This window comes from Hipposideros armiger, unplaced genomic scaffold, assembly GCF_001890085.2.
Source record: "Hipposideros armiger isolate ML-2016 unplaced genomic scaffold, ASM189008v1 scaffold_154, whole genome shotgun sequence".
NCBI lineage: Eukaryota > Metazoa > Chordata > Mammalia > Chiroptera > Hipposideridae > Hipposideros > Hipposideros armiger.
The window spans coordinates 2298134-2313161 of record NW_017731504.1 but is presented as its reverse complement, the minus strand read 5'-3'; the positions used below and the strand labels follow the sequence as shown (position 1 = coordinate 2313161).

The 15028-nt window shown below is 35.8% G+C and overlaps 1 protein-coding gene across 1 annotated transcript in view; it reads left to right on the top strand.

The window, feature by feature from the left end:
• MORC1 (MORC family CW-type zinc finger 1) overlaps window positions 1–15028 on the top strand; it is a 193247-nt gene that overhangs the window by 145245 nt on the left and 32974 nt on the right. Inside the window, exons 18-20 of the mRNA XM_019651169.1 lie at window positions 7591–7660; window positions 9788–9854; window positions 13155–13301. Of these exons, the coding sequence (XP_019506714.1) occupies window positions 7591–7660; window positions 9788–9854; window positions 13155–13301 (284 nt within the window). The remainder of the gene's footprint in view (window positions 1–7590; window positions 7661–9787; window positions 9855–13154; window positions 13302–15028) is intronic.

Sequence of the window (15028 nt, the reverse complement as noted above, 5' to 3'; positions counted from 1 at the left end):
AGCTTTGGAAGTCTCCAACTGGGATGCAGTTAAAACTCCAGCCATTTTCTAGAGATTAAAAAACTGTCATGAAAATAATGAGAAGGTTTTTTTTTTTTAAGGGACATCTTAATTCTTTTCAAAATGCCCTAGACATTCTCCCAGTTGGACCTTTGGAGGCAATATGTGTGGGGCTATCAGTCTGTACTGCAGAGAACTTCTTTCATTATTTTTCACAATCTTGTTAGCACAGCTACACTTCTCTACACCATTTCAAAGTAACTAGTGTGATCCAAATTTATTATCCCTGACCCTGTAAAGCTGTATTTTCTGAAATTTTGTGTGTGTTTACATGCATGTGAGTTTTAGTGGCGTTAGCCTTTCCTTTTTCTATGCGGCCATGATGAAATTCAGGTACTGTATTTCACATGCGTTATCTCATCTAATGCTTTTAACAACCTGAGGAGCAAGTACTTTTTTCATCCCCATTTCGTGGATGAGGAAAATAAACTTGCTTAGGGTTACACTGCCAGGAATGGTTACCTTGAACCCTAGCTGTTCAACTTCAGCTCTCACTTTTTGAACCACTCCTTATTATGACTTTTCTTTTTATCATCCTTTTCCATATTTCCCCCACATCTATTCAATCAGCCCGTTCCACACAAGTTGTTGGCAGTACACAACCAAATTTTACTTGGGGGTGAGGATTCAAGGTACAAATACATTCTGTGTTGATTAACATTTGGCATTTTGGCTCAGACAGGTTTCCAAAGTTCCACAGGTGGGCATTCTCCAGCCAAAAGCCTTCAACTTATTTTAAAAAATCAATCCATTTTCTACTTCTTGCCCAGATTAAGATAGCATCTCTTTAGCCCATTTCTTCCCTTATTCACCCTAAATCTGACCTATACCGTAAAGTTACTTTATGCTCAAGACCTGGCTTTTCTCCTTCCAGTCAACCTAAGTCTCATAATAGTCATTCGGATCATCATCTCGGAGATAATTCCTGGAAAGGAGCATCTTCTCCTTGTCCAAGATTATCACTCTAATAATATGTTTGTGGTCATAACCTTATGACCAACCCCACTTATAAGCTGTCGCCTCACCTTTGGCCTGCAGAAAATCCTATGTTTTCCATTTCTCATGCTCAAAACACACACCTTCCTCTCTCTTTATAACAAATACTCAATATTTTGAACTCTTTCTACCTGAAACATTTTCAGACCCATGTGTTAAGCTCAAACTTGTCTCAGTTAACCCCAGAAGGGAAGGAACTAGAAATTCTTTTATAACACCTCTTATAGATGTCCAGCCTCCATCAGAGGAATCAATATCTGGGGAAAAGTTGCCGTAGTTCTGCTGTACTGGAGCAGTGCCCTGTGGTACTGTTGTAATTAAGGGTTTGTCTAAGTTCAATTAAAAACCCTGGTACACTGCCATGTGATAAATTGGCAGTTCAACTTTACTCCAGGCAAAATTTGGCATATGAGCTCCATACCACCCCAGTGCCCCTCGAAGTGATGCATTATGATCAGCTGTCACTGCACCATGCTTAATAGAAGCAAGAAAAGTAAAAATGAAACAATGAGACTAGATTACCAAGCATCCTAACAAAGAGGCTAGCAGTCTCAATTTATATCATCAGATGAGATATAAAAACCGACTCTACAGACTAGACATCCTAGGGGACCTGTTCGGAAAGGGAAGTAGGAAAATTAGGTCGCCAGGCCACAACAGATGGTCAAGAAAGCAAATGATTAATTTGAAGAAAGCTTCAAAATTCAGGGACACCAGGGGAATAAAATTACCAGTGCCAACAGTAAGTTAGAGAGATTGGGTAGGGATAATTAATTTGCTGACTCAAATTAGAGTGATAAAAGCACTAACACTTTGTTATACATGTGCATGCTTTTATTCATGCACGTGTGGCGTGCATTCACCAAATTGACATTCAAATTATCTGACTCTAACATGAAGCAACATTTACCTTTTCTTAAATACTGGTATTTGTTGTTTTTTTCATATTTTATAATAATCTTCTTTCAGTTACTGCTGTGAATGTCAGTGGAAAATCCAGATTGCCAAAACAGTGGAAGAATATCTATGGTGTGATTATATAAAGGTTATCTTAGACCTGCCTCTTTAATAACCAGGAACCATAATGCCTTTTTGGTTTGGCTGGCTCTAGCCCTTGTGTCATTTGTGGTCATTTAAGTCTTTTTGCCTTGCTCTTGGCCTTCAGAGCAGATCGGCAAATGAATTTATTTCATTTTCCCAATGCGAACACATTTTAAAACATTTGGTGGCCAGGTTACCATTGACAAATCTATTTTAAGAGTTTGGCAATGGAGCCTCTAGTGTTTGCTATGAAAGAGGTTACCACCAGTGTCTAACTCAGAGTATGGCACTTTCTGGGGTTCAAGAAAGACATATGAATAAAAGAACAAGTGAATAGAACCATTTTTCTGTCTCAGAACTGACCTATGTCCTTTACCAATTATACCTGATTAGCTCTTTGGGCATTTTTCAAAATAGGCTTATGTTGGCTCAAGAAAAGCATCAACCCACTCTGAGTCCCTTGGGTCATTGATAGGACCTCCATAGTGTTTTATCAAAGCCAAGGAATGTATAGAAGAGCTGATGAGTTTCCAAGATCTAGGTTTATGCTCTATGGTGGCCAAATAAACAAACCAACCACAAAATCCCAAAATAATAACTACAAGTACTCTGTTTTGGCATCAGTACTATACGACAATAAAAGTAAAAAGATAGTTCAGTAACCCGAAAGAAGATAATAAAAAAAAAGAAGAAAAGCAAATAACCTGTCTAGCTGGGTTTTTCTGATTCCTAACAGATTTTTAATGGAAAACTGCATTGGTATTGCAATAACATGATTTCAGATAATTGAAGTTGCCTTAATTTCAAAAGCAGGCCATTTCTCAGTCATTTTTCTGGGTTACTGATGTTACCATTGTATGAACCCCTATGATGCTGTGATTATTATTTACAGTGTCAGAAATTTTCTAAGCAGAGCCAGCCCTTTATAAGATACAAACCAGAGTTGCCCCAAGAGCTTTACAGGAAAAATCGTCCACTCTCTCCCTCTACAGCATCATTCATTAACTCGCCAACAGACTTACAAGTAGATAGAGAAACAACATGTGATACGGTCCCTGACTTAAAGAAAAATCTCATGGGCAACTTATAAGGAAACTAAATATTCAAGTGCCAGTGTGTGGACTACCAGCAACCATGTACCCTTTAAGACAAATTTATTCAACAATACTATGTTAAATATTTTGAGGGACACCAAAAAATAACATAAAATACAGAAGGTGCCAAAAAAATGTATACACATTTTAAGAAAGGAAAAAACTGTAATAAAATTGTAATACTCAATATATGCCGATAACAAAAGACGAGTACAAGTCATATATATATATATATATATATATACACATTTTTGGGGGGCACTCTAGTTATATGACATTTAAGGGGAAGGGAAATTGGAAGACAATTTTATAAACCCATGAGATAGCAATATGTAATGGAAAAGAGACAGGCTCTGCATTTGGATACACCAACCCAGGTTGAAATTCAGACCTACATGCTACTTGTCAGTGTATCTTCTGTTTTTTTAATCTATAAAATGGAAATAATATTACCTACTTTCAAGGTTGTTATGAGAATTAACAGGATGATTTGACACAGAATGGAAATAATTTTTTGTGTTATGAAAAATATTTTTCAACTTCCTTCTGTAATTCTAAACAGAACAAATTCAGCCCTTATTGAATGGGCCAGGAGATGGGAGTAAAGCATGAACATTGAGAGAATAAATTTGCTTTTGCAAGAGAAGGGAGAGCTAGAGAGTGACCCTATATCTGTGTGTGTGGGTGGGGTGGGGTGGAGATTATGTCCAGATAACTTAGAATCATATTGAAAAGAGCTTTGAAAGCCAGATAAGGAGTTTGTACTTGAGGCAGTAAGCAGTTAAGAGCTTTATGAAGGTTTTAGAAAGAACACTTAATGATGAAGATTTTGTCTAAAGAATTAACTTTGTGTTATGAAAACATTGTGATAATGGAGCCATACTGGAAATAGAAGAAACTACTTTAAAAAATTCTGAGTATATTAAGTGTCAGTTACTGTCCTAGAGGGGGGATGGAGCATGAAAAATAAAAAAAATTAGACAATACTTGCTGTCCTCATGGCACTTTCATTCTAGAGAAAGAATCAGACAATAGACAAGATAAGTAAGTAAAATATGTTCTATGGTAGTTAATGATAACTGCTACGTAGCAAAATAAAGCAGAGAAAGCGGATAGGAAGTGTCAGTGTTGGGTGTGGCGAGGATGAGATTCAATTGGTATAAAGTGGACATGGAAGGCCTGACTGAAGGGATATTTGAGGAAAGACTAGAAAAAAATTGGGGAAACAAACAAATCAAGAGCAAACAATAAGTCAAAGACTTTGAGGGGGAGAGTGCCTGGATGTTTGTGGGAAAGTGGCCAGAGATGAGAAATGGTGTGGAGTGAAAACAGTGGGGCCCACAGAGGAAACTCTGGCTCAGTTATGCAGGAACTTACAATTTTCTCTTACCTGCGGTACTTTTCTTCCCAGAACTTACATTACCTGACATTGTATTACATGTCTACCTTTTTATTGATTTCCTACCTCTTTCTCCCTCACAAGGAAATAAGCTCTATAGAGGTAGGACTTTGTTTCTTCACCATAACAGTGTCTGACTCAAACTGGGAATCAATTTTATTGAATAAGCTAATGAATAAAAGGGAGGAGCCTAGAACATGATGTTAACTATGAAAGAGTGAAAACGGAAAGGGCCTTTGAGTTGGAAAGGAAGCCATTTACTGGTTTGTTCACCTTATGGTTCCTTGATAATAATAAATGATTGGGGGTGGGGGTGGGGGTGGGCATTGAGACACAAGGAAATAGAAGGAAAGAAATCAGATAAAGTGATATCAACCACTTCTTAAGCTTCCTTAACAATTGAATTAAGTTTGCACAGCTGATTGTGATATGTTCTTTTTCCTTTCCCTAACTTATGTATGATGTATTTACCCTCTTAAATCGATACTTCACAAAACTGAGTATATGGTATTATGCTGATCCATTGCATTCCTTGGAGAACTGACAAATCCCAATTTGCTCATTGTTAACATGATTTTAATTGAGGTATTGAAAACCTCATGTTAAGACTTAACTATAATTTCATTTGCTGTGTGGGAGGTGTTGTCTAGTTCATCACTGAGGTAAAATCTGAGGAAAAAAGATATCCCCAAACTGTAGAATATGAAGCACAGTTAAGCCTAAGTGCCTGGAGAACATTTGTATAATGAAATGAAATAATATATGTGAAAAAGCTTTGTAAGTAGTGTCAAAATATACAAATAATGTCACTGAAAAGACAACTACATGTGTCATGTCTCAGCTTGAAAAAAATTCAGACCTTCAAAGCTATTATAAAAGAAGAGAACATCCTACGAACTCAGATATTTATTTGCACGGGGTTATTTAAAAGGAAATACTGTAGGCTGTGAGTTGTTTATCAAAATCTTTTAAACATCTCTGTGCCAAAGAATAAAGAAAATACGGGAAAGGAAAAGAAAAGAAGAAAATCTCCTCTGCAATAGAGATGGTAAAGCTTTATATAAGTAACATTTTTGGGGTGAGGGGACATATCTCATGGAAACAGTCTTCACAATGCAAAGCTCAAAGCAGAGAACTAAACAATAAAAGGCAAAAAATAATTTCATGAGACTGTGTTAATAATATCACCAACAAAAGTTCCCTGCTGGGAGTGCTCTCATTTTTATTAATCTTGGGCACTGCCATCTTGTCTGATTTTCACCATAGGAAAGATTTTCACCAAAGAAAATGAACACATCCTGAGCAGGATCATCATGGATTATAACAGGGTGGTTATAACTTAAGGCATTGCATAGTTTCTCTTGTGAGCTTAATCTGTGCTTGCTGTTAACTATTGTGGGAAATAGTCCATGCTGCTAATAAACGAGTCAAAAATATTTAGTTCAAAGTTAGAGACACTTAAACTATGTAGATTATCCTTACATATCAGCACATCATAAGAAAACTTTGAATTTTATGATACATTAGAAATAAATAAGACATTTAAGGTCATTTTGCAAAATGAACTTTTAAAAAATATGTGCATTTTATTTACTTCCTGGAACATGAATTTATTTACAGCATAAGTACAAAAATATTTCGATGTGGACAGAAGTAGCTTAGACTCAGTTTTTTTTTAATTTTCCCCTACCTACAAAGCTTTTCTTTCTCTTGATTTGGGTAAAACAGAAAATAGCTATGCTGGATAGCCTCACAGTTCTTTCATTGCTAGGCTACATGTGTGCCCATTTAACCTGCTTCCTGACAGCATAGTTTCCAGAATGCCATGTAAGATATATTTCCTTATTTTCTGGTAGAGGAGAAAAGGAGGGTTGATAGCCTCTCCTTCCCTTGTTTGTTGAGCAGGGTAGAGGGGGCGTGAAAGACAAATACATGCATAATGGTAAGCTCCAGGAAACTGACAGCTCCACACCTTCCACCAGGTAATGGAAGTGGGGAACGCGGTAGTGTCTTAGTGTATGTTCAGGGGTCTTCAGATCAGGAGCAGACAGGAGCTTTTGCTTCACCCCTGCCTTCGCTGTTTACCTTTTCTACTGCCTGTCTCCCACACCTTCTCACAGATTTACAAAATACATAATATAGGGAGCATTCTGGGTGTGTTTTCCTGAAGGACATTCTCTCTCTCTCTCTCTCTCTCTCTCTCTCTCTCTCTAAGAAATACATTCTCAAAATATAAGTTCCTTTTGTGTAAGCCTTGTAAAATGGGTCTTAAAAGTATTCCTAAAGTGATGACCTGGCTGCTAAATGACACATCCACCCCCCAGCTCTATCAACCCATCTGTACCCCCACCCCTGACATCACACACAAATCCCTTCACTTACTGTTGCCCCCAACACTCCTGGTTCCTGCTTTCAGCACCTTAAAGGATCTGTAACCCCTTTTAGATAAATTTCCCAGGATTCTGTGAAAAGACAAGGTGTCCTTCCGTCAGTATTCCTGGTGAACTCCCCACCTCCAAATTCTTGCCCATCATGCTTTGGGGCCTCAAGCCCCAGACCCCAGCTTTGCCAAGGTTTTTATTGCGCTGCTGTTGAGCCCACACCATGTCTGCTCTGTAGCAACCAGACATGTGGTAAGCCTCCTCAGAACAACAGAAGATCCTAGCTGCTCCAAGTGAATCAAACACTTGGTTCACATGTTGGAGTCATTGTTACATCCTTGTAAAATATGGATTTTTAAAGATATCTGTACAATTGATAGAAATGTAAAAATTTCTTTAAAGAAATGGTAGAAGTAAATATGACAGTTACAGAGCAAGCATCCTTGATTTGCATGCTAATATAACGTTCCACAACACGTATGATTATCTCCCTTCATAACATGCACACAAAACTGTACTTCTGGCAATGCTAAGGTCTCTCCTCTGATAGGACTGGTGTTCAAGGTCATTTTTACACCTCTGTTTTTGTACAGCTTTAAATAAAGAGCTTGTTTTTCAGATTTTAGATCAAAACGATGCTGATGTATCATTGAAACAAGAAAAAACGGAGGTTTCTCTTATGAAAAAAGGTAAATTTCAATTTATATATATTAGCTATAATGTTTGAATTGTTTTCAATATGACTTCTGTGACATATCTTATGTGGGTTATAGATTAGAAGTTTGGCATCAGTTTGGATTTAAAAAAAAATTAAACTTGTTTTTCCAGAAGTGGGAGGCGGGGTGGGTAGAGAGCTGCCAACCTCATGTGTTTTGAAGGGGCAGAGATACTTCCTGCCTGAGAATAGTGTCCCTAACACTGTCCCGATGACTGCGACTTAGACATTTGCTGAGGATTGATATCAGGTCTATAATTTTCAGAATCTATTTTGAAAATTATAATGACACTCCCCAGTTTCCAATCATTTAGCGCTCTTCCTACTTTTCATTATTCCTCTGAGATCACTAAGAGTAGCTCAACAAACACCTTAGTTCCTCCCTGTACTTGAGATGTAATTTGTCTCAGGTGAGAGACTTGAACTTTTTTTAAAACATAAAGTTGCCATCTTATAATGTTCAATCCAAAGACAATTTCCCTGGATAGAGAAGGTAGAAACAAACTGGACTCAGGAAATTTTATTTTCTTAAATAAAATGCAGGGCAGAAGACATCCAAAAAAAATTTTTTTTTAAATTTTCTTAGTGTCTGTTCATTATTATTACTATAACTCTTTTATTATACATTATATTATATTATTATTAAACCTTTCTCTAATTTTATACCACTGGGCCTAAGCAGTAATTCTATTATTTTGTTGTCATTTTCTTATTCTGAAATAAGATTTAAAGCCTTTATTAATCTCATTAGCAAGTCTCAGCTTATTTTGGCTTTATCATTCATAATCTTTTTTGTATTTATTCATGCCATGATTTTGTGTCTACTTTTGGTTGTAAGCTCTCCCTTCCTTCACACTTTGTTGCTTAGGTAACCTAATCAACCATTCATTCACATCTTTATATTTGAACTCATTACTGAGGTCCCTGAGAAATCATACTCTTTCTTTTTTCATCTTAATTAGAATAATTTGCAATTTCACAACCAGGATTTCTTTTGTAAGGATCCCTTAATTTAAAGCCAATCTTCTATAGAAGTTTCAGACTATTAACATGCCTTCAAGTATGTGCCTGTTGGGTTTCCAAATTGTAATGGAAAAATTGTTAATACAATTTTGATCCTAAAATTAATATTTAGTTTCAAACACTCATCCTGGGTTTAGAAGGAACAAATTGTGAAATACTTTCAAATTATGGTAATTATGGATTAGTTGGCTGTTGGGTTAAAAAATTTCACTTTGCAAGTCAGTGAGCAAAATCAACAGTGCCTGAAGTGTGCTTGGAAAACCTCTCTCTAGTCTCTTGTATTTCCTTAAAGGAGACAGGCAGAGCCTCAGCCATTTACCCACTGTGTAAAACTTTCCTTGTTGCTGTCCTATTATTATCCCCCTTGGTCTTCAATGGTCCTAAACTGTGGGCAAGGGTTTACTGGGTGGAAAGCTATTTGGATAGATATCACAAAGAATTCTAGAGAGATAAAAGAAAGGACACATTGACTTACTGCTTGTACTGTGCCCAAACACTTTCAAAGCCAATCCAAGGAGATCAGAGCTTTTCTGCTTCTCTGTGGACTGTCACCAAACCACTAACTTCTCTGAACCTACAGTTCTGAGGTTCTCTGAGTGAGAAAACCAGCTAGATGACTCTAAGTCTCTTCCTGCTTTAAAGTAAGATGCTACTGGAGACACGTTTCCGATTGGGATCTGTCAATGTCTTTGAACCTGAAACCAAAGTGGAACAGGGTAGGATACTAGAGGGAAGACAGATGGTTGTCTGTCCAGAGGCTGGTGAGTGAGGGGAATCTGAACAGTTCCAATAAAGTCACTCCAGGCACAGCAATAGCAAATAATAAGCATCATTAAAATGAAATTACAAAAAAAAGTTACAGAGGCTCTTGGATTATTGAACACACTATATATGCTTTAATAAAAGTTTATTATACATTGCCTTGAGAGCATATTGGTGTAGTTTTACAAAAGGATGTTTGAATACAAAGCCAAATTATATACAAGTAGTTGATGAACTGCTAACAATTCTTTCCAATAACTTTATTGTGTGATCATCAAAAAATGATTGTCTTCATTTTGTCGGTGTTCTTTTGAAGAAAAACAGGAGCTATGCAGTGATACTGCAGAAATAAAGAGAGACTCTTCATTTCTTAACTGGGAAAGGTGAGTGTACTGCAGTTATACAAAATCCAAGTGAGTGAAATTATAGTGCTGAAAAGTAATTATCATTGTTTAAATACAAGAAGAAAGAAAATAATAGTAACAAGCAAAGGCAATTAAGAATGGAACCAAACTTTACAAAGGAGACAAGAAAGAATAGAATACACTAGATTTCTTACCTTTTTCTCCAAACTTTTTCATTTTTTTTGGTGAGGATTTGGGAATAATGAAATGGAACAGGCGTAACATCCTACGCCCGACAAGCAACTAATTCAAATTACTGTAATATAGTCAAAGAATGGAAAATGTCACATGTAGAAAGTATGACTATGAAATCATGAGCCAGTTTTTTGTGTGGTTCATTATCTTATTGTCATACATATATGTAATTATAATAATCACTGCATGCTAGAATTTCCTTGACATGAGACTCTTGTGACTTTTAAAATAACTCAGCTGAATACCCAATAGAATGAAAAGAATGTTTACAAAGAAGCAAGCTCTTACCCTCACTCTACTACAAAACTTTCTAAGCTGCTTTTCAGACATTCAGACCTACTGTCTCTGAATCCAAACCCTCTGCTCTTTTTGCATAGGAGCACATTGAATCAAGTGCAAGAAAAACAGAGAGAGCTTCTATGTCCCTGCACTTGCTGACAGAGTAGTCACTCTAGCACTCAAATCCCATTACTTCACTCTTCTACTCAAAAGCCTTTCATACCCCCATCACTTTTAAGATAAGTTACAAACTCCTTAGCATGGCACAAGTCCCCTTCACTCCTGCCTCTCTCTTTAGCCTGCACTTTGCTTCCCAGAGTTTTTAAATTGCTTATAGTTCTGTTTTATCACGTTTCCATTTCTTGTCCACGCTACTTCCTTTGTTAGAATGCCCTCTGAAACTTGTACACCAGTCCGTTACCTTTCATTCAAGTCTCAATTCGAGTGTTCTCTCCTTTGGGGCCTGACTCTCCGAGGCAAGTTCAAGTATTCACAGAGCCTGTTGCAGTGATCATATTGCATCATAATTCATTCAACTTCAATAATTATTTGTTAAAAAGCAACTATGTTCTGACATACAATGGTGAGCAATGCTTCACAGGCAAGTGGGATTTTCTGTCTGAATATCTGTCTTCCATTGCATTAATCTGCATCGAAGATGGGGGTCATGTCTCTTTTTCTTCATAATTCCAAGCCTCTGAGAGGTCTTTCCTGACCACTCCATCTCAAATAGCCTACCACACTTCTGATAAGGCACACTATCAAATTATACTCTGTTGTATTTTTCTTAGAGCATGCACTTACTACTATTTTAAAGTATCCCATTATCATCTCCTTTTAATGTTATACGTTCTAGCTCACTTATTTTCTATTCTTTATTCCATTGGATGCTAACTCACTCCATGAGAGCAGGGCCTGTATCACTCACCTTTGTGTATTCTTAGTGTCAAGAATAGCACCTGACTAAAAGTTGCTATAATTAATTAATGTTTGTTGACTGAATAAATGATGCAATTTCTCCAGTGCTATTGTTAGTCTGTTATATGGACAATGCTTTACCCTAGAAGTATTTATTAAGATTTGAGTAAAAATTTAAAATCCATCCAAGAAATAAAACACATTGTGTGTATGTGCATGTGATTTTATATATCACTTTTAGGTTTTAATGGGGTTGTGTTTTTTATTATCATCTTTGAATCATAAATACAATATGAATGTTAGAACTACGACCCAATTGAAACAATCAATGAAGAATCTTATCAAACTCATTACTAATGGTAATGAGGATAGAGATGATGATAGTGACAATAAGAATTAGGTACTACTGACTTAGAAATTACTAACAGTAGGCATTGAAGTAAATTCTTTGTATATCTTATTTAATCCTCAACACACCACTGTGAGATAGGCAGTATTATTATTTGGCAGACAAAGAAACAGAGGTTCAGAGAGGCATCTCCGTGCATTGATGTAATAAATTGTACCCTCTATCCCCCACACTAGCATAAATTTCCAGCATCCCAGAAATGGTAAAAAATAAATTTTTAAAGGATTTCTTTAATAAAATTTTATAATACATAATAGTAATAAATAATAAATAATCTCCTTCATATGGAGATTACCATTAATGGACATTCAGACATCATGCAAGTATTCTTTAACAAACAATCAAACATCATAATATTCTTAATCATTTAAATAAAATATCAGCTGAAGTTAAACAGTATAATAAATGCCGAAGAACTGTTGACAGTAGAAGCACATTTCTTTTGGTATGAACTATTATCCAATTTTTAAAAGGCCCATACAGTATAAACATATAAAATTGTCTAGAACTGTCATTTTAATTTATGGTCATTACCATGAGAAGATTAAAAAAAATCTCCTAATACTTGACAAACACAACCCTGTGTGATCTGACCCATACCTACCTACCTACCCAGCTTTGTCTCCCATATGGCATGGCCCCCATCCCTCTTGAACTTTGTTCCCACAATACTAAAAGCTTTGGGTTTCATTAACATACAACACTATTTTATGCATCCTCATTGTGATTTATTTTAAAACATGTATCAGATCACCTCGTTCCCATGCAAGAAACCCTCCCATGATAGTACCCGCTCTGCTTAGAATAAACTCCAGTTCCCGCTCCATGGCCACAAGTGATGGCCTCTCACCTCATTTCTCTCCCTCTACTTCCTGTGTATTCAACCTCAACAGCTCTGGCCTTCTCACTCTTCTTTGAACAGTCCTACCTTGTTATTGTCCCAGGATCATTAGAGTTCACCTGGAACACTCTTCTTCCTCCAGATTTGACTAAATATTTATTTCAAGTTACTTTGCCCCTTTTAAAAAATTTTCTGTATACACCTTTCCCCAGGCTAAAATAGAACTTTAGTTTAAAAGCCTCTTTCAGCAAATAAGAGACAAATGGTATGTGACTACTCTTGTTAAGAATAAATCACTACCAATTCTGTTTAATAGTGAGCACCCAAAAACCTTGAAACAAGATTTCTCAGGAATAAATAATAATTCTTCTACTTGAGAATTGATTTTATTGGGTTGTTGGTAAAGTCATGATGCATTTTTGCAATAAAAAACTAAGAAAAAAATACATCATGACTTTTCTGACAACCCAATATATAATTATATAAATGACAATTTTCAGCATTACATTTATGTCCTTGCTTTCATTTGTTGTGTATTAACATTGCATGTGTCGTGTATTGACATTTCTGAATTTATTAGTATCTAATGTGATTACTACTTTGAAATGATAAATCTCAGCTTGTTTCTTTTGTCTAGTGTGCCAATGGAAGATTTAAATCTAAGTTCTGGATACAAACCCAGAGTTTCTATGAGTGGTGGTTGTAAAGTTGCTTCTTTGCTGACAAAGTCTTCTCAAAGCACATCTGTCAAGGAAAAAGTAAGAAAACTGATGTCTAATTTATGGTATGTATATTTACTAACATATTTCCACATGCTTTGTTGAATTTTCTAACCATTGACGACAACTGATTTTCTTTTTTCCTTACTAAGTGGTAATGTTAACAAGGAAATTCAACAAATGACTTTATGACTTGTCTTCTAACTATACTGATTTAGACATACCATGTGTTAAATGTCCCTTGAAATAGACCTACAGTCACTAACTGCCTATTGTTACACAGTCCGGGAATACGGTGGATGTTAGTCCTCTCTCAAATGGAATAAAGAATTTACTGAATTTGCCTTACTGAATAAATTCCTCCTCCCTCTCTCCCTCACTCCCTCCTTTCCCCTCCCCTCCTTTTCCCTCTCTTCCTCCTCCACCTCCTCCTCCTCCTCCTCCCTCTTCTTCTTCTTCTTCTTCTTCCTCTCTCTCTCTCTCTCTCTCCGGGAATACGGTGGATGTTAGTCCTCTCTCAAATGGAATAAAGAATTTACTGAATTTGCCTTACTGAATAAATTCCTCCTCCCTCTCTCCCTCNAATGTCATTGTAGCTTAAATTTTGTTTTCACTTAAAAGATTAAAAGCTGTAAAACAGTGGTTTTCAAATCAATACACAAAGGCCTACAGAATCACCTCCTCTAGAAACTTGTGTTGAAATGGACAGACGTCATTTTCTCCAGGACAGCCAATACTTGGTAAAGCAGAAAATAGAAATCCTCAAAAAACTTTGAGCTACAGTTTATATAATTTTATTATTGTTATAGTAAAAGAACATGTCTTCTAAGTATAATGTGAACACATATTACACATATGTAAGAATTTGTTTTTATACGTACAAGGAATCGTGTTTTTACATTTTCTTTGATAACTGATGATTTTATTTGTTTAGAAATGTCTGTAACCTTGTACAAAAACAATAAACATTTAATATTTGTGGAATTGTATAATTTTATTTTTATGTACATGCACAGAGTATAAAATTCAGAACATGTGAAGTGGAATATGGTGAAAAGTCTTCATCTAATACTTGTCTTCAGCCACTAAATTACTCTTCTCAAGAGACATGCTTTCACCAGTTACTTGTGAATACATCCAAATACCATCAATGTATATAAAACCGTATAAATAATTTCATAGATATACTCGTAAATATAGATGTAGCAACATGCAAAAGATGCTGTTTCTTTTTCCACTTAATATACCTTCAAGATCATTTCATATCAGGATCAGTATATATAGAGCTCTCTCATTATCTTTAACTGCTCCTTATTATTCCATTCCCTGGACATACCAACATTTATTTAACTATTCTTTTTTCAATGGATATTTACATTTTTCCCATCCTTTTGAATTTACATGCATACAACAGCAGATATTCTTTTAAATATGTTCATTTCACATATGTGCAAGTATACCTGTTAAATATATCTCAGAAGATGAATTGCTGGGTCAAAGGATGTGTAGATTTTATTATTGATAAATATTGCCTAATAGCACTCCATAAAAATTTTATTAACATATACTCCCAGCAATGTATGAGTGCCTGTTTCTTCATATCTTCATCTACCCAGTGAATTATCAAACTTTCTTATCTTGCTGATCAAAATATGAAAAGTGGTTTACCCTTGTAGCTTTAATTTATGTTTCTTATATTATAAGTAAGGTTGAGCATCTCTTCATGTTTAAAATTCATTTGAATTTTTAAATTTGGCCTTTGTCCTTTTTCCTACTTGGTGGTATTTTGTTA